Genomic DNA, 24,470 nt, shown 5'->3' on the forward strand with positions numbered 1-24,470 from the left:
CCCCGCCCCCCCCCCCCCACTCTCTCCTGCAGGGGCAGGAGGCAGAAGCTTGGCCCTGCCAGCAGCCAAGCTCCCCCCTCCCCCGCTTCTTCCCCCAGCGTGGCGCTTTCCTGCCCCTCCTCCTCTCCTTCCCTGCGTCGATCAGCTGATCGCCCTTGTCAGGGGGAGGGGGATCGGAGCCGCAGCATGCTCGCTGCTTCGGGGAGGAGGCAGAGAAGTGGTGGGGAGGGGCATATCCCCTCCAGCCGCCTGCCGTGAGCATCCCTATGAGCCGAGCACCCCAGCCCTCTGTCCTGACCCCTGAAGCCCCCCTACACACACCCAGGCTTCTGCCCTGACCCCTGAGCCCCCCCCCACACTCAGCTTTCTGCCCTGACCTCTGAACCCCCCGCACCCAGTCCTCTGCCCTGACCCCTGCATCCCCTCACACACCTCCAGCCCCCGTTCGGACTCCTGCACTCCCCACACATACCCAGCCCCCCCCACACCCCGTGCCCTGACTCTTGCATCCCCCCACATCCCCACCCCCACCCTGAGCACCAAATGGGAGCTCCTGCAACCTCCCCCCCCATAACACACACATTCCCACCTGCACCCCTGGTTTGGGGTCCCGGCTGCCGGCCCCACTCAGCCCGCTGCCGGTCTGGGGTCCCAGCTGCCGGCCCCTTGCCAGCCAGGGTCCCGCAGGCCCCATTCAGCCCGCTGCCGAACTAGGTGAACGGAACCCCAGGCCGGCAGCGGGATGAGTGGGCCGGTGGCGTAAGATCAGCATTTTAATTTAATTTTAAATTAAACTTCTTAAACATTTTGAAAACCTTGTTTACTTTACATACAACAGTAGTTTAGTTATATAATATAGACTTATAGAGCGAGACCTTCTAAAAAACATTAACATGTATTACCGGCATGCGAAACCTTAAGTTAAAGTGAATAAGTGAAGACTTGGCACACCACTTCTGAAAGGTTGCCGACCCCTGATATAGTGCATGAGTATGTCATTCCGGACACTGGAACAACGTCGCTATGCAGAATCATGCATGACAGCAGCAATGCTATGGTTACAATGCAGGAAAGGCTTGATTCTGTCCTCTCTTGCAAAGAGTCAAATTTCCATTGACAACAGTATAACTGAGGCAAACCTGGGTATACATAAATAGGGGATAACGGATTCTGCTTTGCAATGTAGACATACAATTCAGGTTTTATTTTGTACTGTGCTTTTCATCCAAATTGCATCACAAACTCCTCACAGAATCACTGTCACTAATACAATGCCAGAATTATATCATAAAGGCCTCACAGAATCAGGTCCTAGGAATTGCTATTAATGTTTTTATTATTACCCTGAGTTTGTTCCCATTCTTGATTCTTGCAGAGGGATTGTCTTTTTGTCCTCACCAATAATGACAAAAATAAATAAATCATAAGATCCTGTGATGCATCCATCAGGGTTAATCCTTGTTAAAAATTTCCCACTTTGTTATGGAGTGCGCTATGAACTATTAGCCTGTCTGGCTGGTACCTTCATCCCAGTAGTGCAGCAATTTAGTGGCACTGGATTTCTATAGGCTTTGACCCAGGAATGGCTCTGAGCTCACAACTCCCACTGGAGACAGTGGGAATTCTATACGTGGAGTGGATTGGGCCTGTAGATAGTATAAATCAACTATCCTGCACAAAGAAAAGATCTATGCTAAGTGTAACATTATCCCATAGAAGCACGATGTGATAATGGCCTGTGCACTCTCCTTTCTTTTTTGATGTTACATCTCATTATAAAACAACAAAAGGGGGGAGGGATAGCTCAGTGGTTTGAGCATTGGCCTGTTAAACCCAGGGTTGTGAGTTCAATCCTTGTGGGGGCCACTTAGGGATCTGGGGCAAAATCAGTACTTGGTCCTGCTAGTGAAGGCAGGGGGCTGGACTTGATGACCTTTCAAGGTCCCTTCCAGTTCTAGGAGATAGGATATCTCCATTAATTTAACATGCTTATCTCTGAATTTTGAGTTCTCCTGAGTGATTAGCATTTGTAATCCTTGGGCTTCCCTGATGCAGGGAAGGAGGCACTGGAAACCCAAATGAAGAGAAGTCCACCTGGAGAAGAGTTTGCAGCAGCAAATGGCCCCTGTAATTCCCATGTCACTGGAAGAGCTGTAGCCAGTTGATGCAGTCTCCAAAGTGGGCATTGCTGGCGATTGGCTGTACTGATGTAGCCATCCCCCAGTTGCCTCTGCCACTGGCTTTGCTCTGGAGCTCCTGTGGAAATTAAAGCTTCCATCCCTGATGGAGCCCCCAAAGAAGATATTAATTATGATTATTACTCATGTTTATTATCGGAGTTCCTAGAGACCAACCAATAAAACAGGGAATCAAACGGAAGATGAAATTCAATGTTGGTAAATGCAAAGCGATGCACGTTGGAAAACATAATCATCCCAACTACATGTACGAAATGATGGGGTCTAAATCAGCTGTTACCACTCAAGAGAGAGGTCTTGGAGTCATTGTGGATAGTTATATAATGGCGATACTGCCACTATATAAATCCGTGATACGACCATTCGTTGAATGCTCCATGCAGTTCTGGTCTTCCCATCTCAAAAAAGATACATAATTGGAAAAAGTACAGAGAAGGGCAACAAAAATGATGAGGGGTATGGAACAGCGTCCGTATGAGGCAAGATTACAAAGACTGGGACTGTTCAGCTTGGAAAGGAGATGATTAAGGGTGGGGGAGGGATATGATAGAGATCTATGCAATCATGACCGGTGTGGAGAAAGTGAATAAGGAAGTGTTATTTATCTCTTTGCATAACACACGAACCAGGGGTCACCCGATGCAATTAATAGGCAGCAGGTTTAAAACAAAAAAAAGGAAGTACTTCTTCATACAACGTACAGTCAACCTGTGGAACTCTTTACCAGGGAATGTGGTGAAGGCCAAAAGTATAACTGGGTTCAGAAAAGTTCATGGAGGATAGACCCATCAATGGCTATTAGCCAAGAAGTTCAGAGTGGCAACACCATGCTCGGGATGTCCCTAAGCCTCTGACTGCCAGAAGCTGAGATTGGGTGACTCAGTAATTGCCCTGTTCTGTTCATTACGGATCTGCCATTGGCCACGGTCAGAAGGCAGGATACTGAGCTAGATGGACCACTGGCCATTTTTATGTGTATGTAACCAAGTTTGGGGCCCCATTATGCGAGGTGCTGCACAAGCGGAGCAATGAAAACACCGACAGCTTTCCCCTCTGGGTGAGTTCCCCCTGGGAGGCAGCAGTCCCTGCTATCTCAGAGAGGGGCAATTTGCAACTCTACACACCAGCAGGGTTGAATCAAACTCTGTGCTGGTGGGGTGGGATCATATATAGTGGAGGGTTTTTGAAAACAGGTAACTTTACAAAGAATGGGATGATCCCTAGGTCTGGTTACTGACTTTGCATCCAAAAGGCACAGTGCCTATGGGAATGCATGCAGTACCCATGTATTAGGTCATCTCTGCCGACGGCTACAGAAGGGGGCAATCACACCCCTGCCCTTAAGCAGAATGTCCTTTACATAGCGTCACCTGCAAAAGGTACTAAATTGCCTTCAACTCCAATGGGAGTCGAGAGCACTCAGGACCTTGCAGGATTAGGCCCAGGGAGCTCAATGACTGACTAGCCCCTATGCTGGGATGCCAGGAGGGAGACTTTTTGTACCCTCTTCCTCACTTTGCAAACCTGTGCCAATTTAGTCCATACTAAAGGCCTGGGGTCTTGGCTGAATCTTGCAGGAATCAGGAACTCTTAAAAAAACAAAACATAACTAACCAATCAACTAACCAAACCCCAATCTGGCAGCCTCCCATCCTAATCAAGTTGGTTGGAAGAACAATCTTCTACTCAAGGACAGACTACCTCTGTATATTCCCTGTGTTTCCTGTAATCTTGCAAATTACCACTGTGCAATCTTTAAAGGACTGTAGAGAAAAGAAAGAAGATGGTGAGGAAAAAAAATCCTCCATTTACTATCTCTATCCTAGACAGCTGGTATTTTGAACTAGGATGCTGGATCCAGTGTCCTTGAAGGCCAGTGTCTGATGCTGGCATTATGAATGTCAGACACCAGACGATCACGCAGCTCCATGTCACCAGCGAGGCAGACAGCATGAAACAAATCCAGATGGCAAGGTAAGAAACTACTAGGCAGGAGGGAAGGAGAGCTGTTCTCTGGCTGCTTTTTAAATAATGTTGCTGATCTTTCAACAAAAGCACTTAAAAGCCTTCAAACAGGCAGCATCTTTACCCCTTTACCCTCTGGCAGCAGTCAAAGCCAGTAAAAACAGGAGTGGGAGAATCTACTCCTAGAGGATTTGTTAGTGCTAGCAAGGAGTATAGTGCATATCTGGAGGGAGGAAGGGGGAAGCAATCACTTTCTTCTACTCTCTTGCGTGGCAATTTGAGTTCTTTGTGATTTCACATGGCACACGAGAGCATCATTAACTCTCACATTGTTAAATTAAGACAGTTAATATGCCTGGATGCCATAATCTTTAGAGGCTTTATTGTAATATGCTTTTAATCCCCACCCTTGTTTACTCCTTTCAGTGTGGATTTCAGTGCCAAAACCATTACACAGTAATCTGATATATTTGAATCTCCTAGCTGTATTCAAATGGAAGATGTTTACAGAGTAAATTCAGGACGGGGTTATGCTGGCAAAAACCCCTCCCTGAGATGGCAAATTGGCCAGGCTGTAGGGTCAGAAACAGATTTCAACCCTTGGGGGTTACATAAGGGGACCTGCACAGCCTCCAAAATGGGCAGCACTGGCTAGGAAGTGGGCATGGCTAGGGCAGGGGACTAATTCAGTACTTGTCTCCGGGTAGCTTCAGCTAGAGCAGCTTCCTTAGCTGTAAAACAAAGCTGCTCATCTCCCCAGCAGAAACCTGGAGCAACGGGGTAGTGATGGCACCACTGCTGCCCATCCTCTGAATGAATCCCTACTGGGATAACTTACATCTCCCTGCAGCAGCCCTAAGGGATGTGGCCCGAGAGCTGGAAAGTGTATAACTGGCCCATTTTTGTTAATCGTTGCCCCCATACCAAACTGAACACGAATAAGAAACTGGGGCCCAAATCCTTCTGCCAGTAGTATAGGGAAGTGAAAATTGCACCTTGGTCCAGCCTCTGCCCATATAACCTGGGGGTGATTAATGCTGGTAGAAAGCAGATGTTGTTTACAGGGTTGTTCTCTCGTCTTCTTCCGTCAACCTAGCTACCATTTCTCAGGGAGGTGGCTTACCAACCCAATAGGAGAAGCCCTGGCAGGCCCGCTGGTTTGTTTACCTGCCGCGTCTGCAGGTTCGGCCGATCGCGGCTCCCACTGGCCGCGGTTCGCCACTCCAGGCCAATGGGGGCTGCGGGAAGGGCGGCCAACACATCCCTCGGCCCGCGCCGCTTCCTGCCGCCCCCATTGGCGTGGAGTGGCGAGCCGCGATCGGCTGAACCTGCGGACGCGGCAGGTAAACAAACCGGTCTGCGTGCCAAAGGTTGCCGATCCCTGGTCTACACTGAAGTGCTACAGCAGCGCAGCTGTCGTGTGTTAATTGTAGCCAAGCCCTCACATGGGCATAAATTGGGTAACTCCGTTGCTGTCAGGGCAGCGCCCTGCTGTAAGGCGGGGAACCATGCTCCTCGTCCGCCTCGTGACTGCAGGCCCGGGCATGGCTGTCAGGACTCTGCCCAGACAGCGACCCTGGGTCTGAACCTGCCTTTGGTTTTCCGTTAGTTCATTTCACCCCCTCTTGGGCACTTCCCATTCGGCTTTGCCTTTCCCTCTCCTACCCACTGTCCCTGCCCAGCCCTACCAGGGATCTGGGCCTCGCCAGGGGCCCCTCCAGCCCAGGGCTCACCCCAGCTAGTTCCGTGGGGGGGCCGCCTCCTGCCCGGCCGGCGCCCCCTGGAGGCACGAGCCCGCCTCCGGCCCGGCACCGGGGCCCGCCCCCTGCCCGTGTCCCTTCCTACGCGTCTCAATAAAGTTTTGAGCGGACGCGGTGGCGCGGGGGCCGCTGGGGGATCGGCGGCTCCTCCAATCAGCGGGCGCGGCGCGGAGGCAGCCGGCTCCCGGAGCGAGTCCCGCAGCGGAAGGAGGCGGCAGGTAGGAGCGGGCCTGGGCCGCGGGCAGGGGCGTCTCGTGCTGCTCCGCCAGCTCCCCCCCCCCGCCCACGCGCAGGGTCCCGCTTGGCGCCCCGCCCCGCGGAGCCGTGCGGGGGGAGGGGCGGCGGCGCGCACGGCTCCCCCTGAGGTGTCCGCGGTGCAGCCCGGGGCGCCCCCTGGCGGCGAGGCCGGTGTAGCGGCCCGGCCCCACGTGCGGTGAAGGCCTGGCGAGGGGCCCGCCGCTGGGCAAAGCCGGGTGCCCTTGAGCGCCCGGGGACTGTGCCAGCCTGCCAGGGGGTAGGGTGACCAGATAGCAAGTGTGAAAAATCGGGGTGGGGGTAATAGGAGCCCATATAAGAAAAAAAACCCCAAACTTGGGACTGTCCCTATAAAATCAGGACATCTGCTCACCCTACAGGGGAGGCAGCCGGGTCTAGGGGCTGGAGCCTCTCTCAGCCCTGCCTGGCCTTGGGTACGTTGCTTAACCGCTCCGTGCCTCAGTTTCCCCACAGGTAAAAAGCAGGGACAGCTTTGTGAAGTGCTTTGAGGTGGCCAGCGGGTAACTATGGCGTCCGTGCCAGATACTGTTAATCCTCGGGCTTCTCTGGCGTGTCTTCCCTATCCCCCCCACCAGCCCTGCCTGCCCCCTCCACACACTCTCTGTCTAAGGGGGTGTCTGCCCAAGGAGGTTTGAGTTCTTCTGCTTTGTGGTGTTAATCATGTTCTGCTGTCAGATGAATGAACTTTAACATAGTCAGGCATGTATCTAGTACCCTTCATCTCCGAAGATCCTCACAGCTGAGATTTTTCAAAGGAGCCTAAGGGAGTTAAGCACCCAAATTCAGTGGGAGTCGGGTGCCAGAGTTCCCTAGGCTCCTTAGAGATTCCTGCCCAAAGTGCTTTATGCATTTTTATGCAAACAATACACATGGATTCCTTCATCCGCTACTGACTGCAGCCCTCTCTGGGGTGGTTCATCATGGTATCTGCTTAATACTGTAGAGCAACGCTACGTAGCCCCTTAGGCCAGGATGTGCAGAAACAATATTGCATCTAATTGAAACTCCGTTTGGGAATTTAAGTAGGTAGAATCTGAAATGGCACTAAGCAGTCTGTCTCCCGTACTTGGTTGGCTGGTTCTTGCCCACATGGGGAGGGTCACACATATCACCATATGTGGGGGCGAGGGAAGGAATTTCCCCCCAGCTCAAATTGCCAATGACTTGGGTGGTTTTTTGCCTGTGCAGTGTGAGGCATGGAGTCACTTCTCAGGTGTATCTGGGTATATCTCACTTAATCATTTCCCTGCTGTTGGGGAGGACTTGGGCATTGGCGCACTTGGGTCCTGCTATTCTCTGCCTGGGACACAACAGTCTTGTCACTTGTGGGCTGCAATACTTTGGTGTAATTTTGATTGTTGGATTTAGTGTGCGGGGATGGGGAGGTGGCCTGTGATGGACAGCAGGTCTACCTAGATGATCTGATGGTTCCTTCTGGCCTTGAACTCAGACTCTAATAGTCTGAATTGGATTCCTCTTGTGAAAAGTGATACGAGATCTTTAATTATCACAAATGCCTGAGCTCTCTATTGAAAATCTCTTCTGAAACACTGTTGTCAGCTGCTCATTTCCCTGTAACGCCAGGTGAGAATATCTGGTTCGTTACTGACTCAGAGGCAAGAGTGTACCCTGACGAACATGTAATTGTTCTTTGTTGTTATCACATTCAGTTACTGCCCCATTCTATCGCTGCTTTAACTTGTAAGCTCTGGTGAGAATACAGCATTCAGGTCACGTGACATGATAGTTGCCAAGTACCATTTTTAAATTCAGTGTGTTCTGTTAGAGAGACATTTGGAACAGCAGAAATGGGATTGTGTACAGTATCTGGTAAATTGTACTTTAGCAAATGGTCTTTTTGATGCCTACTGTGTACAGGGCAACTCTCTTTGGATGCCTAAAGTGAGGCCTGCAATAAAAACCTAAATTAAAGTAACATCTAAGCTTCAGCTTTTTTTCAGGCAAAAGCAGGCTATAGTGATAAGTAGGGCCCTACCAAATTCACAGTCCATTTTGATCAATTTCATGGCCAGAGGGTTTTAAAATTCATCCGTTTCACATTTTCAGGTGTTTACATTTGAAATTTCATGGTGTTGGGTCCCAACCCAAAAAGTATCCAGAGGTGAGTCTAATCTCCTCCTGGCCCCCCTGCAGGTGAAGGACAAGTCCTGTCCCTCCCCAGCCCGGTGGGGGCTCGCAGCTAGGAGGCCCCTGGCTGGGGCGCTCCCAGCAGCAAGGGAGAGATCCGATTTCACGAGGAAGGGCATATTTCACAGTCCATGACACGTTTTTCACAGTCGTGAAATTGGTAGGCTCCTAGTGAGAAGCAGAGTTGACCTTACAGTTTCAGGTTCTCCATGGCAGACATACTTGCCCAAATTGTGGCTTGTGGCCCCATATGGCTTGACAGATGCTATTGTTTCCTACCAATGATTTCCCACTTACTTCCCTTGTTCTTTGGTTCGATGACCTATTAGTACAGAAAGGATACGGGGGAAAATAAATGTTACATGAAAAATATCCCAGGTGCAGGGTTTTTATGTAAAATGTAAAAGAAATAATGTGATCAGTTTGTTTTGGTCTCCCTTATTTTTCTCTGTATCTTCTACTTCCTGCTTTTGTTGTTTTCTTTCCAGCGGGTTGGGATATGACCTTTCAACAGCTGGTACTTGGCCACTTCTCAGGAGTGGCCAGCCAAATGGGCCAGTAGCTTTGCTGAATCTTTCTAAACAGGACCCTCTCCATATTATAGCTCTGATCTTTACTGGGCTGCAGCACAGAACGATAACATGATTGTAACATTGTTTGGCCCCATCTACGCAGGCAAGGCAAAAACTCTTATAACATGGTTGGGGTGCTCTTGTGTTAAAACATGAACTCCTGATGCAGTAAGAATTGCCATCCAGACAGCTGCTAATGTGGAAGGATGGGTGCCCAGCATGGCATGACATTGTCCTCCTCTTATACCTGTGGGAGAAGAGGACAGAACTTTTAAGTCCCCTCCTTAGGCATGTTGTAGTTTTATAAATCACCCTGAGGTTCTGCTCTGTTGTCATTGGGTCTGCTTCCCTCCTGGTTTAGTCATCATAGTGGAATTACTCCTGCTGGAATTCTGCGCCATTATGCAATGCAGAATTTGCGCAGAATTAATGTTCCCTGTAGAATTTTATTTTTTCACCCAGAATTTGTGAATTCTCCCCAGTGCATCCGCTGGTGTCTTTCACAGGCGGCTGGGGCTCCCGCTCTGAGCCCGGGTAGCTGGGTTGACAATGGGAGCGTGATTATATTGTGTTGTTTTGACAAAATATGCAGAATTTTGCAGAATTTTTAATTTTTGGTGCAGAATTCCCCCAGGAGTATAGAATATATGAGTTTCTACAGCCTGACTTTCCAATAGAGGTAATGTCACAGTGGTTTCTAAATTTTCCTTGTAGTACCCTCTTTCAGTTCAGAGAGTGGAGAGAGTTTGATCTCCTCTAAGGTTTTTCAGAAACAAAACTAAATACTTCATGTAATCAATTTTCCATGTAGCAAAGGTTAATGGTGGGGTGTCCCAATGACCTGTGCTGGGATCAGGTACCATTTAATAGATTTATTTAGGAATTGGAAAAGAGGGTGAATGATGAGGTTGCAACATTGACAGATGACACAATTATTTAGGATAGCTAAGACTAAGGAAGTCTGTGAGGAACTTCAAAGTCAGATGGCAGATGAAAGTCAATGTTGACAAATGCAAGGTAATACATATTGAAAGGAATAATTTGAAATACTCAGACACATTGCTGGATCCTAAATTAAATAATGAAGGGTAGAGGAAACGTAAGTCGGGTGCACTTACTTACCCTTTCTCATAATACAAGAACAAGGGAGCATTAAATGAAACTGAGAGGCAACACGTTTCAAACTGATGGAAGGAAATTCTTTTATGCAGTGCATAATTGACCTATGGAACTCATGGCTACAAGAAATCAATGAAACCAAGAGCTTAGTAGCAGTCATTGGAAGATTAGACTTTTATGTGGATAAATATATATCCGCAGTTAAAATAGATAGTTTTTGGCCCAGATGTTCTTAATCCTAACTGGTAACTTTTAGAAACTAAAAAAGGTGCACATTACGGATATTTTTGCCCTCATTTGAAGCATTTGGTACTGACCACTGTTGGATACAGGATATTGGATTAGATGAATCATTGATCTGATCTAGTATGGCAGTTCCTATGTTCCTAAATGACATTTATTTTTTATCTACCCTGTGGTATCTCACTTCATCCTGATGTGCTCAGTACTTGGAAGTGTTCTCAAACTGGATATCTGTCATGCTTTTAATTCATGGGGGAGGGTACAGTTCCTTTGGCTGAAAATATCCAGCTGACCTGTGGTTTCGGCAGACCATTTCCATTTGTTGTACTCTAATTTCAAGATGCTTTACTTTAAAACACACTTGGAACTCTGTTTAGTTTCAGGCTCTGACCCTGCAATTCATACTCTTGCGAAATGCTTGAGGCCTGCAGAATGGGGTTTTTATATATTGATCTTTTGGATTCTCCAGCTTTCAAAAACAAATTATAGGTGCTGGGGGAAAATTGTCTGCTCAAGGAAAAACAAAAGGAAGCAGGGAAAACCATAATATGAATATTTATATAGAAAACCCATTGTATATCAAAATTTGCAAAGCATAAAAACAGACTGGTAATCAAAAATACTAAACAAAGTTATGATCCATGCCCTGTCACCCAATCCCAGCTTCTGGCAAACAGAGGCTAGGGACACCATTTCTGCCCATCCTGGCTAATAGCCATTGATGGACCTATCTTCCATGAATCTATCTAGCTCCCTTTTGAACCCCGTTATAGTATTGGCCTTCACATCACCCTCTGGCAAGGAGTTCCAGAGGTTGACCGTGTGTTGCATGAAAAAATACTTTCTTGTGTTTGTTTTAAACCTGCTACCTATTAATTTCATTTGGTGGCCCCTTGTTCTTGTATTATGAGAAGGAGTAAATAACACTTCCTTATTTACTTTCTCTATACCACTCATGGTTTTAGCTTGCAGCATTCAGGTTCTAGGTTGTTTGTATGTAGAAATAGTAATACAAGAAATTCTGATAGATGTTGAAAATCTGGGCTTGTTTTTTTGTTTTGTTTTTTACCCTCCTTCCCGCCAACCGACTTGAAGTATTTACCAGGCACTTCCTATCCAGAGGCTAGCATAGACGATAAAGAGGGTAGAGTGGGAAGTTCCGGCTGTGAGGAGGTGGTGTTAGAATTCCTGCCAAAGTGCTGTCCTGAATCCAGTTCAGAAGGTCCTTTCTGCCCCCTCACTTATACTTTCAGAGTCCCGGCTGCTGCAAGGGAAAGGGGACTCTGCAACTCTGCCCCATTCTCATCCTTGTGTGTTTTTTTTTTTTTTAATATCTTCTTTCCCCACATGATTATCTCTAGTTCCTAACTCTGCTGTTTCTGCTGATAGCTTTCTGAAGAACAGCTGTGTGAAATTGACCTGATTTTTGTCTCTTTCCCCACTGCTTGGATTTTGAGTGGAAGCCCTGAAATTGCCCCAGACATGTCGATTTCACATTGCTGAGCTCTCTGAGCCAGGAGTAGCTGGAACTGTCTTGTGGGAATGAGAGCAGCATTGGATTTATTCATATTCCCATCATATTGGAAAGAATATCTTTGCTAGATTTTTATTTTTTTAAATAGAACAATGAACTTTAATCAGAGTTTAATGGCTTATAGTCCTCTGTACTCCAGTGAAAGTTTCTTGCAGGTCAGCCATGTGGGTGACTGTTTTTCAAACTCTGAGTTTTAATGTCCAACTCAAGAGTCAGGTACTTGTGCTTTATCTGTTACATTTATCTACTTAAGAACCTTTTCCAGTAATAAAGGAATTTAAATTTTTGGCCCATATTACTCTAAGCTAATTAATTAGATGACATAAGCCTTTCAGTATTTGAAAGATAACAGACACTGTTCACACATCTGAATATTTAAACTTTAAATCTTTTACAAGCCAGTTCAATAAAATATTCAGCATGGCTATATTTGGAATACAGTAATTACAACATTCTTCATAAGACAGTGTATCCCTCTTCTTGAGGAGACTTCATTTTTTAATAGCAAACCATCATTGAAAATACTCTGTGTGGAGTTAGCAAACCAATCATTGTTTCTTATGGGCTTCTTTTGGCTTAAATTCAGTCAACTAATACAATCTTTGGAGTTTATTCTTGGTTTCAGAATGTTAGAGAAATGTTAAAATTTGAGTTTTATTGAACATGGAATAGTAGTTTAATGCCGCATCATCTCTTGATAAGTTATTAATGTTGTTTTCCAGAAGAGCTGTGCCTGTCCTGGCTTTTAGCCCAGGGTCGATCTGGCTTCACAGAAGTTAGTTTAATTTCTTCAGTCTGCATTTTCTTTCCCTGAGGTGTCAGTTGTTGCTCTTTCCCCAGACAGACATGAAAATCTGCCATCATTCTGCTCCTTACTGTAGTAGCAGTTCCCATCTTGAACAGCAGCATTAAGAGTCAGACTGCAGTCTCCTGAATGCAGTAAATTCTGTCAGTGTAAAGACTATCTTCTTTGTGCTGCTGTTCTGTCTAACCATTTTATTGTTGCTGTTTGGAAAAAAGCCATTTGCTGATCATTCTCTAGATGAGTAGTGAGTTGTCATTACCACAGATTTGTTATAACCACGGTTAGTTTAGTGTGTGTGGTTAAAATAACTCCTGTCTATTCCAGATTTACCTAAACCGATCTCTGTTTTCACCGAGTTTGTTGAAATGGTCCCATATCTGAAAATGTATGGAACAAACCCTGCGTGGTGTTGATACTGAGTCTATGGCTAAAAGTGCAGGTTTGGGAGCTGTTTTACACTGCACTGATTCTTCATGCTTTTGGTTTCAGTGCTCTCGGAGAAGTTAGCTCCTGCTTATGCTGCTGGCTTTTTATCTAGGCAGTTAATGAAAAAGGGAAGTGGACCGGATCAAATCAGATCAAACGAAATTCTTTGCTATTCTTGCAGTCAGCGCCACACACGCTGCTCCCTCAGAAACTGACATTAGCAGTCTTAACTGTATGGGAGTGTGGTTATTCTGGTCACTGTCTGCCAACAGAGGCTGCTTCTGGCAGCCGAGCGCAGGAGATCTCTGCCAGGGGGAAGCAGTTCACAAGTAAACACTGAAAAGATGTCCTATACTGCATTGCAGGGCATGAAATTGCCTTTCTTCCACTGGCCTGCTAATCTTATTGAACAAATCCAGTACAAACTATCCAGTATGGTTTGTTGGTCAGCATAAACCTAATTGCCACCTGTACCCCCACACAGTTTGGTAGCTAGCCAGCAGTGGCTGGAGAATGTTTACATGGTCCCTAGTGTCTGGAAGCAGTTTGTGTCGTGGTGTCTGTGCAAAATAATAGTATGAAATGTTCTTGGATTTTTTAATTTTTTTTATTAACTGCATGTATCTGAATCACTAAACATAATACTTTTAAGCAAACTCCTCTCCAGATAGTGCTAAATAGTTCTCTTAGCACTGGTAACAGTGGTGCTTAGCCACCATGATGAAACTGGATGCCTAGTGAATATAAAATCCATTCCCTTCGAATTCTTGGATTTCTTTTCTGCTGCACTGTATGTCTTAAGCAGAGGATTTTTAAAATATATTTTTCAGAGCTAAAATATGTTACCTTTTACTTGTGAACTCCCACACTCTCTTCTTACCCTCCTTGTCAGTTCATGATGATTTCACCTTAGACTGATGATCGATGGAAATCAGGTGATTGCCAGGATGTACTGGATATAGTCAACCTCACAGAAAGTGGTTGGCTATTTGGATGTACTGGATGATAGGGCAGGAGGTAGATTTTGGCCCTTCCCTCCTACCTTGTTGGAAGGCTCATATGCTCCCTCTTTTTTTTGCTGTTTTGATCATTCCTCCCTCCTTCACAGGTATAAACTACTTAATTGTGATCTGACTGTGCTAATCAAATATCTCTTGAACAACTGAAACTACAGTAAAAGAAATACAAATGCATCTGCTCAAGGGAGCATTTTGTAAGAAATTCAGTCTCTTTGGGGGATGCTGAGATGTTTTAACAGTAGGCATTTTCCTTCTATAAAATAGTCCTGTTTTCACATTGGACTCATTTGCCTGTTTGTTGTTCAAATAAGCAAGTAAAATTACTTCTCATTACTCTCTTGCAACATATCAGTGTTAAAGGATCACAGTTAATGCCATAGACTGTAGTTTGTCTCCTCTGATCACTTACAAAGAAAGAAGGCATGCTCATTTCTCTTCTGTGTAGGGACACTTTAAAATTCTGGATAAAGGAGATGATTTGGAGAGGGGGACAGTCTAAGGGGTTACACCAAAGTTCAGATTTGGTTTAGGGAGGATCCCAGTTTGTGGATCTGTGCGTTAAGGGTGATGAGAGCGTAGGGCGTTTCTCCCCATCTTCTCCTCTGTTTGAGTTCAGGAGTCAGCTGGATTTGTGGCTTCCATGTAAGGAGAATAATTCTTGGAAGTTTGTGACCTCTATTTAGAGGACTTTTTTTTTAAGATGGCAAAAAGAAAGTTGGCCTCTGCAAAGGACAATATCCATGCTTTGAGAATTGGGTCATGGTGAAAGACAGATGTGGTGCCGTTTTATTTGCCAGTGTCCTCTCTAGGGACACGCCTTTGTCTCACTTGTATGTCTACACTGCAAAAAAACAGCCACCCTTGTGTTCCTAATTCAGGTTAGCTAACCCACATTAGTATTTTAACCTAAGTTTGCTAGTGATGACATGGCAGCTCTGCTTTTAACTCCGTTTGGCAGATCAAATTCAGCTCCAGCGTAGGCTTATAATCAAGCTGCTAACCAGGTTAAGAACAGACCTTTGTTTGTTTTTCTTTTACAGTGTAGACATACCTTTACTGAGAATAATTTCAGAAATATCGGTTATTTTTGTTTTTGCTATACTTGGAATGCTGCAAAAGTATTTTCAAGTAAGGGTAATGATGGGATTGGGGCAGGGTGGTGGTGGTGGTGGGGAATGGACTGGCTGTTCCATTATTGTTGTTTATAGGATCCTGTCAAGATATATGAAATGTCTGGATGCTGTAATTTGGGGGGGAGGGGTGGCGGGCGGGTATTGAGTCATTTAAAAAAAAAAAAAAAAAAAAAAGGCAGATGGGGAACTAATTAGTGAGTTCCCAGAACATTATTATGATTCTGATTCTGCATTAGAGTGACACCTTTTGGGTGTTGTACTACTCTGTCTAATGCTGAATGTTTAGCGTTGGTTCACATCAGCATTTGTACTGGTCCAGTTTCACTTTCAGTATCCTCTGCAAGTAGCATGGTCATCTTTGCACTTTGCATCAGCGCTCTGCACATTGGAAAATCTTTCTTGTTTACTGAATGCTGATCATTACAAATAGTTTTAAAATAATACATCCTTCCTGTTCTGGGTCATCAGGCCTTCATGTAAGCGTGGCTACATATTCTCTACTGGGAGAAACAAGTCCATTAATTAGCTTCTGCCTTTCTTCTTTTTTTTTTTTTTTTTTTTTTTTTTTTTTTTTTTAGACTTCTTAAGTTAGGCACCCAAAAATCACTGACACGTTTGGAAATCTTGGTCTAAATCCCCAGCTGGTATAAATTGGCATAGTGAAAATGAACAGAGCTTNTTTCCTTTTTTTTTTTTTTTTTTTTTTTTTTTTTTTTTTTTTTTTTCAGACTTCTAACTTTATTGGTTGCATGGGAGGGTTAGGTGGATATTATTTATTGTTGCTAATGAGTTAGACACATAAATCCCTTGCATGAAATGGAAAATAAATCCCATTTACAGGTGATAGCTGCAGAGCTACATCAAGTGACACCTTTATTGTGCCTGTCCCAACTTCATCTTGGGTTGAAAACAGCTGTTCCGATCATTTAATTCTTGTCAAACACATTAAAGTTCAGGAACTATGAGCTGCTGCAATTTTTAGAAGTCTGAGTACTTCTCTAGAGCAACCTTTGTCTTACGTTCGGCCTTGGGTACTCCCTGAACAATCTGTGAATCAGAAAAATATTCTGCTGCTTCAGTCTTGGTATCTTGCCTCACCCTGAACATGGCTATCTTTCCAGGTTTGCCAGGAGCGGAGGTCAAATTTTCCAGACTTAAGTGCCTAAAAGTTAAGAACTGAAATAAGTGGCCTGAATTTACAGAGATGCTGTACATGTGCAGCTCCCATTATCTTGACTGTGAATTTAATGGATGTATGAGCCTAATTTTAGGCACCCAAGTTTGGACGTTTGAACTCTTGTCTTTCATTCACATGAGTTTCCTCGCTGAAACTAGAAGAGGCCTTTCACACACTGATCCCTACATTCCCAGCCCTTTTTAGAAATCAGTTCTGAATTCAGATTTATGTGATGCTTTAGTGACTCCATCAGTTACAGCAGGTTTGCTATAGACACACTTTATACTGTCCACTTCCTCCAAATGATCCATTCTACCGTCAATCAATGGATGTATGTAATTCTTATTAACACTAATGAAAGTTTCCCATGTGCACTGAGGGAAGACTATATACCCTTCACGATGGAACAGCCCGTTCATATTTCTTCCGTCTATGGAATTAGAGATGCATGGCTTTATATGTTTTCCTGAAAGATTAAAATAAAAAAGAAAATATATGCAGGTTGAAACATAAGTAGTTTAAACTCAAGACCGAATTAATACCAAATCCTTCACTTGGGCAGTTGCACCTTCTGTTCACTTCCACCTCCATATATTTGAGTTAACGATGGTACTCCATTAGACTTATTTTAAGTACGTAAACCTGCATGAATAGCCTCAGCTCTACTAGGCAATTGCCTGTCTTAAGAGACCACTTTAAAGTATCCTCAAGTTTTACAGCAGTTTGGGGTGATCTATAGTGTGATTATTCTGTACTCAACAACCAATTATTGCACCCCAAGAACAGGTGTTACTGGAATCAATGAGGGATCCTTTACTTGTTTTGTCAAGCGAGTCTCTCTCTCTCTTTCCTTAGGGGTTTCTGTGTGTGTCTTGTATAGAACCGGCATTACACATGGACACTGAAGGGTTTGGAGAACTTCTCCAGCAAGCGGAACAGCTCGCAGCTGAGACAGAGGGCATCTCTGAACTTCCTCATGTAGAACGCAACCTCCAGGAGATCCAGCAGGCCGGAGAGCGTCTGCGGTCTCGGACTTTGACCCGCACGTCGCAGGAGACTGCTGATGTCAAGGCGTAAGTACTTGGGTTTTTGAGACTCTGTTTTGAGCTAGGAATGCTGAAGAAACAGTCTGTTAGCTCATTTAATTCCTCCTGAAAACCTAACATATTTAAAGATCTTGCAATGGAGCTGTGAACTACTTTGGGTAGAAGCTAGGGAGACTCCCGTGTCTGTAAAGATCTACACGTACCTCCTACTTGTGCTGTACAAATACTGCTTTCGATGGTGGTAATTTGATAGGTATGACTGAGTCTCACCAATGGTCTCTTACCTCTTATGTGCATCCATTTATAACATGTCACTTGATATCCCTCAGTCCTCCCCAAATCTCTTGTGTCTCTGCCTACCAGGAATCAGGGGACACACAAAAAGACTGTCAGTAATTGTGACTTTGTAAAGACCTACTTCATGTTTAGTTTGCCTTAGGATTTCCCAGACTTAAATCCAGACCAGGCCTTCTGCAAAGGTACATGCTGCATCTTAAATTTGGCTGTCTGATAAAAGAATACAGTTTGTCCCAAAATTTTTGTACGAAGTCGAAATGAGTTACTAAAACCCAATCCCACGCCACCCTGGGTGCTGGACTACCTGTGATCGCTCAAGGACAAGCTGCCAACCTGCTCTGAACTGCACATTTAAAAATAGGGAGGGAATATGGCCTTGTGGATCAAGTGTTGGATTGGGACTCTGGAGATCTGGATTCTATTCCTGGTTCTGCAACCCAACTCCCTGTGTGACCATCGGCAAGTTGCTTGATCTCTCTGAGCCTCTATAAAATTAGGATAATGACACTGCCCTGCATCACAAGGGAATTTTGAGGATAAACAGGTTCATGTTTTTGTGAAGTGCTTAGGTATGACCATGTAGGGCCCTGTCAGAAGACAAATAGGTTGGCTGACTGGCATCTCTGGCTTCAGGTTGAAAATGAAACCTGGTCTCAGTTCCCTTACGGACAGCACAGACTGCAGCTGTGTGTTCAAATGCAGTCTGGTGAGAGTGCACGGGCAGTTAGCCATTTGCACTCTTCCTAACGTGGAGTCTGGGGGTAAACAGCTGAGTGGAGCTGGAGGAGAAATTTAACACCGTCAACTGGATGGGCAAATAATTTAATTTCTTCTGCCAGTAAGGCAGCAACTCAGAAGCAGTAAAACTCAGGTGGGAGGCTGGGGGTATTGTCCACCTCAGGTTAGATGTCGAGATCTGTGAGTGGACCCCAGATTTTTAAAAGTAAGCCAGATCAGCAACTTGTACACTGGGAAGTAAGGAATTACTTTGGGTTTTGGCTGTCCTTAGTTGCCAGCTAATAGGATTTTTCCTAGTCTACTTAAGAAAACGCTCCAGTCATGTTAAGAATGCTCTGTCCTTGCATTCCATATCTCTACACTGATGTTCTCCGTCAGAAATGCATTCTGGAAAGTGGTAGGTTCTGAATTTTTCTTTAGCCTAATGGAAACCCTTTGTCCTTTCTAAAGCTCTGTTTTTTCATGACTCGCAGACAGTCTATTTTAAGTCGTACTTTTTCTGATGGTCAAGAGACTCTGTTAAAGAGCCATGCCCCAAAGCCAAGCGATTACCTGGTTAGGTCAATGGTCAGAGTGAAAGGTGAATGTCTGCATCTTGGATGGAGTGGGCTGAAGCCTTGGTTGAGGAGAAATGTGGAGCAGCTACGTGGCTGACTCCAACACTTCCATCCTGCTCTGCCAGTGAGATTTCCTTTCCTTGCCTCTGGCTTTGTTTGGCATAAGTATCGTTGAACCTTCAGTGGGGGAATGAGGTCACTTCCTTTATACCACTTGGCATGTCATTGTGGCATAATAGGCTCCACCAAGGGTTGAGGAAGAGGTGTGACATACAACGGGATAAAACAACTTTTAATTTGGTTCATAGAATCATAGGACTGAAAGGGACCTCGAGAGGTCATCTAGTCCAGTCCCCTGCACTCATGGCAGGACTACGTATTATCTAGACCAGGGATTTTCAAACTCCATTGCGCCGCGACCCCCTTCTGACAACAAAAATTACTTCACGACTCCAGGAGAGGGGACTGAAGCTTGAGCCCACCCAAGCCCCACTGCCCTGAGTAGGGGGGGCCAAAGCCCGAGCTCCACTGCTTCGGACAGGAGGCCAAAGCTGAAACTCAAGGGCTTCAGCCCCAGGCAGGGGCCTGCAACCTGTGTCCTGCCACCCAGGGCTGAAGCCCTCAGACTTTGCTTTTGGCCCTGGGCAGTGGGGCTCAGGCTTCAGCCCTGGGCCCCAGCAAATCTAAGCCAGCCCTGGTGACCCCATTCAAAGATGGGTTGGGACCCACTTTGCGGTCCCGACCCACAGTTTGAGAACTGCTGATCTAGACCATCCCTGATGAGTGTTTGTGTAACCTACTGTTATAAATATCCAATGATGGAGATTCCACAACCTGCCTAGGCAATTGATTCCAGTGCTTAACCACCCTGACAGGAAGATTTTCCTAATGTTCAATCTAAACTTCCCTGGCTGCAATTGAAGCCCATTGCTCCTTGTCCTACCCTCAAAGGTTAAGGAGAACAATTTTTCTCCCTCCTCCTTGTAACAACCTTTTATGTACTTGAAAACTGTTACCCTGTCCCCTCTGTCTTTTTTAAATCTTCCCTCATAGGTAAGGCCCTCCAATTTCAGGGCCTTAAAAAACGTGTCACAGAGCGTGAAATAAGCCCTTCCCTGTGAAATCTGATCTCCCCCGTGCTGCTGGGAGTGTCCCAGCGGATGGCTTCTAACTGCGAGTCCCAGCCAGGCTGGGGAGGGACAGGACTTCTGTGCTGCTTTCAGAGTCCAGCTGGGGGAGCATCCGGAGACGGATCTGATTCCCACCCACCCCCACTCCCCTCCCGCCCCCGAGAGCAGCCATGCAGGGGAAGAGCAAGTCATGTCTCTCCCCAGCCTGGCTGGGACTAGCAGCTAGGAGCTTTAGAGCCCAGCTCTGAAGGCAGCACAGAAGTGAAGGTGGCAATCCCGTGACTCCCCTATAACAGATTTGTGACCCCCCCCCCCTTCCCCCACAACCCTCTTTTGGGTTGGGACCCCCATTGTTACAACACTGTGAAATTTTAGATTTAAACATCTGAAAGCATGAAATTTACCAATTTTTCAAATCCTAGGGCTGTGAAATTGACCTGAATGGTTCCTGAATGTGGTAGGGCTCTACTCATAGGTCGTGTTTTCTAGACCTTTAATGATTTTTGTTGCTTTTCTCTGGAATTTCTCCAATTTGTCCACATCTGTCTTGAAATGTGGCACCCAGAACTGGACACAATACTCCAGTTGAGGCCTAATCAGCTCGGAGTAGAGCAGAAGAATTACTTCTCCTGTCTTGCTTACAACACTCCTGCTAATACATCCAGGAATATGTTTGCTTTTTTGCAACAGTGTTACACTGTTGACTCATAATTAGCTGGTGATCCACTATGATCCCCAGATTTCTTTCCACAGTGCTCATTCCTAAGCAGTCAATTCCCATTTTATTTGTGTGCAACTGATTGTTTCTTTCTAAGTGGAGTACTTTGCATTTGTCCTTATTGAATTTCATCCTATTTACTTCAGACCATTTCTCCAGTTTGTCCAGATCATTTTGAATTTTAATCCTATCCTCCAAAGCACTTGCAACTCCTCCCCACTTGGCGTTGTCCGCAAAGTTTATCTGTGTACTCTCTATGCCATTATCTAAATCATTGATGAAGATATTGAACAGAACCGGACCCAGAACCAATCCCTGAGAGATCCCACTCGTTATGCCCTTCCAGCTTGACTGTGAATCACTGATTAACTACTCTCTGGGAACGTTTTTTCCAAACAGTTATGCACCCACCTTATAGTAGCTCTATCTAGGTTGTATTTCCCCAGTTTGTTTATGAGAAGGTGATGCAAGCCAATATCAAAATCCTTACTAAAGTCAAGATATACCACATCTATCACTTCCCTCTCCCCCCCCTCCCACAAGGCTGTTACCCTGTCAAAGAAAGCTATTAGGTTGGTTTGACGACTATTCCACCATTTTTTCTGTTATCCCTATAATATCTGATTTCACTTCCCGCACCAGTAGTTCTAGTTCCTCTGTTTTGTTACCCAGACTCTTGCATTGATATACAAACATCTTAGTTGTTTCTGCTTGGCTTTGCCCAGATTCCTCACCTGAGGTACAGTCATTCTACTGCCAGTATCGCCTACCTGACTCTTAGCTTCATTGGTACTGGCACTATTATTTCCTCTTAATGCCCATTCTCCTACCCACTACTGTTCCTTTTTCCATTGCTGTACTCTCTCTTTCTTGACTTTCCTCCTGGTCAATATTAGAATCAGGCATGGAGATTACATGAGCATGTCTCAACCATTTCCCCCAAGTTCCTGGTTTAAAGCTCTTTGTCTTCATCCCCTCCTCTTTCCCACATTCCACATCCTTCCTGTCCTGCCCAATGTATGAATCCATTGCTCATGTTATTTTAGAGGCAAATTGCATAGGTAGCTCTAGAATGAAGGGGAAGGGAAAGGGGCGGATCAGGTTGTGGCTTGCTGGGGTGGTTGATTCTCTTTGCCCTTCGCTTCCTACTAAGCAGGAGGCATGCAGTATAGCGTCAGGGAATTTGGAAAGATGTGGGCGGGCGAAGAGGAAAAGCGATGATCAGGGCAGACAGAATTACTGGTAGGTAATTATTTTCCACTCAGAGGCTGGATAGACGAAAATGCTGGAATTTTGAGTTTTTGGTAAGTGACCAATGTATTCATCTGCGGAGCCACCATTTAAATCAGAGTGCAGTATTCTGATCTGGAAATGGCACTAAGTTACCAAGGTGCTTTAGAATTTTTACGTATGGAAGGATTTGACAGCAGTCCGCTCCTGCAGTGGGCAATGGGAACAGCATTAATTTAACAAGGGAGATCCGATTTTCTCTTCACATCTTTTCAGGGCTGATAATACTGGATGTTATAGCTTTACACGTATGTGTGTCCAGGGTTTGATGTAAAAAGAGAGAACCACCTTTCTCTCTACATCCACCGATCTAAATATTTGAACTGCAGATGTTTTTTCCAGAGATATTAAAAGTAGCCTTATCTGTTTAATATCAATTTTCTCCTTCTTCCCCCATATAGATCTGTTCTTCTTGGGTCCAAAGGGCTTGACATATCCCATATCTCTCAGCGGCTGGAGAGTCTTAGTGCAGTCACTACATTTGAGCCTCTTGAGCCTGTGAAGGACACTGACATACAGGTAAGGGCAGTCTGTGAAGTACAGGTTATTTACACTTTCCCGACAAATAACCAGTATTTGTGTGTGTGTGTGTGTGGGGGGGGGGGTTTAGTCCAAGTCTTCTAAGATGGGCAGTTGCAGAAGCATTCTTGCCTTGTGTTTTGCTTCCTGGCAAGGTGAAGCACAAAGCAAAGAATACCATGCAGTCAAAAACCTAGCCTGAAAGATTTAGAGGTTAGGTTTTGGATGAGGTGGTAGGTCTCTGTCTGTTTCGCAAACCTGGATTGTAGCGAGCTCTCCCTCCCTTCTAGCTTTTAGACCTTTCTTGTGTTTGTGTGGATGAACTCACGGTGATTCACTCAATAATTTTAAGTGACTGGTTTTGGGGGCAGCTGTTTTCTCAGTCAAGCCAGCTGTATGGGGAGCGAGTGTCCTTTTTTTCTTATAAATGTAGGCTCTGTATTGTGGATCTTGTAATTGTGAGACATTGTCCTATTGATAAGCTTACATGCCATGTTTCCTGCTTTTGATCGCAGTTTGATTTAGTTTATTATCTATTTTTGCTGTAAATCCCCTTCACAGCATATAGCTAGTCACCAGCATCTTAGGGGTTACTAGTTCGATAGTTTTAAATGTGACTTGTTTTGTCATGGTCTTCTTTTCATCTTGTATTAGTTGCCTGCGTTATTAGACTAACTTTAATAGTACTGCTGTTTCCAGCACTGAGAAGAAAGCTGCTGGGTTAATGACTCACTTAAGACCTTGTTCGCTGTGGATCTGTAAGTTTTGAGAAGATTTGAATGGAGCTCGTCTTACTTATCGTTTCATGATTTAGAGGGTTATCCTCATCTTCTACTGGTGTATACAGGGCCGGCGCAACCCATTAGGCGACCTAGGTGGTCGCCTAGGGCACTACAATTTGGGGGGTGGCGACCGCAGTGGTATTTTGGCGGCGGGACCTTTCGCCGCCTTTGTGGGGGGCGGCATTTCGGGGCGGGACCTTCCGCCACCTAGGGCGGCAGAAAAGCTGGCGGCGCTCCTGGGTGTATAGATAATAAAGGATATCCAGAAGGGTTATGAGCCCTCATGGTTCAGGATATTGGCCGATCTCTACTAGAGCTGTAGGCTGCTGACCTGTTTTCCAGCCCACAAAAGACTAAAGCTATCTCCTCAAACTGTCCAGGCTTTCAGGGCACAGTTTTCTTTTTCAAATGCAGTAGAACCCCGTTTATCAAGCGTCCATTATCCGGCTCCCTGTATTAACTGAACCAGGGGGTGGGGCTCGGGCTGGCCATTCTCCTGATTAGCCAGATTTTTGATGATCCGATCTGGCCCCAGTCCCAATTAGATTGGCTAGTCGGGGTTCCACTGTATAAAGCTCGTAAAGTAACAAAAGATTATTCCCGTGACCAAAGCAGGCTACAGGGTCCCAGAAGCTTTTCCTTTTGTGCGTTTCTCTCCTGCTTCAGGGTCAGCCACACAGGATCTAGGCTGCTTCCCATAGTTCTCCTTAGCTGAGCTCTTTCAGCCTCTTCTATGAATCACCTGACCCCTTCTCAGCTGGATCTGAGTATTGAAGAGGACTGGCTGGCTCCAACCCCATATAAGGGCAGACCACCCTGTTATTACAGGGGGTACGAAGGAAACTTTCTCTGGGGAAAGGTTAGCCCCTCTGCCTGCTGCAGGGGTTCTTGCACATTATCTGAAGTAGCTGGTATTGGCCACTGTCCGAGGCAGAGTACTGGGCTAGATGGACCACTGGTCAGATCCAGTCTGGTGATTCATAAGTCCTCAACTTAACATCTGCAAAGCAGTATTTGT

At 45.5% G+C, this 24,470-nt stretch overlaps 1 protein-coding gene across 2 annotated transcripts in view; it reads left to right on the forward strand.

Annotated features, from left to right (window-relative positions):
• The first annotated feature begins 6,032 nt into the window (after positions 1-6,032).
• The window catches only part of NUP93 (nucleoporin 93), a 133,681-nt gene continuing 115,243 nt past the window's right edge, over positions 6,033-24,470 (forward strand). Inside the window, exons 1-3 of one of the 2 annotated variants that reach the window (XM_034788235.1) lie at positions 6,033-6,141; positions 17,256-17,448; positions 22,553-22,670. In XM_034788235.1, the coding sequence (XP_034644126.1) occupies positions 17,270-17,448; positions 22,553-22,670 (297 nt within the window). In that variant the 5' untranslated portion in view covers positions 6,033-6,141; positions 17,256-17,269. Of the gene's footprint in view, positions 6,142-17,230; positions 17,449-22,552; positions 22,671-24,470 lie in introns of both variants that reach the window. The other variant, XM_034788234.1, reaches the window with a different exon arrangement.

Source organism: Trachemys scripta, chromosome 13 (assembly GCF_013100865.1).
Source record: "Trachemys scripta elegans isolate TJP31775 chromosome 13, CAS_Tse_1.0, whole genome shotgun sequence".
Lineage (NCBI taxonomy): Eukaryota > Metazoa > Chordata > Testudines > Emydidae > Trachemys > Trachemys scripta.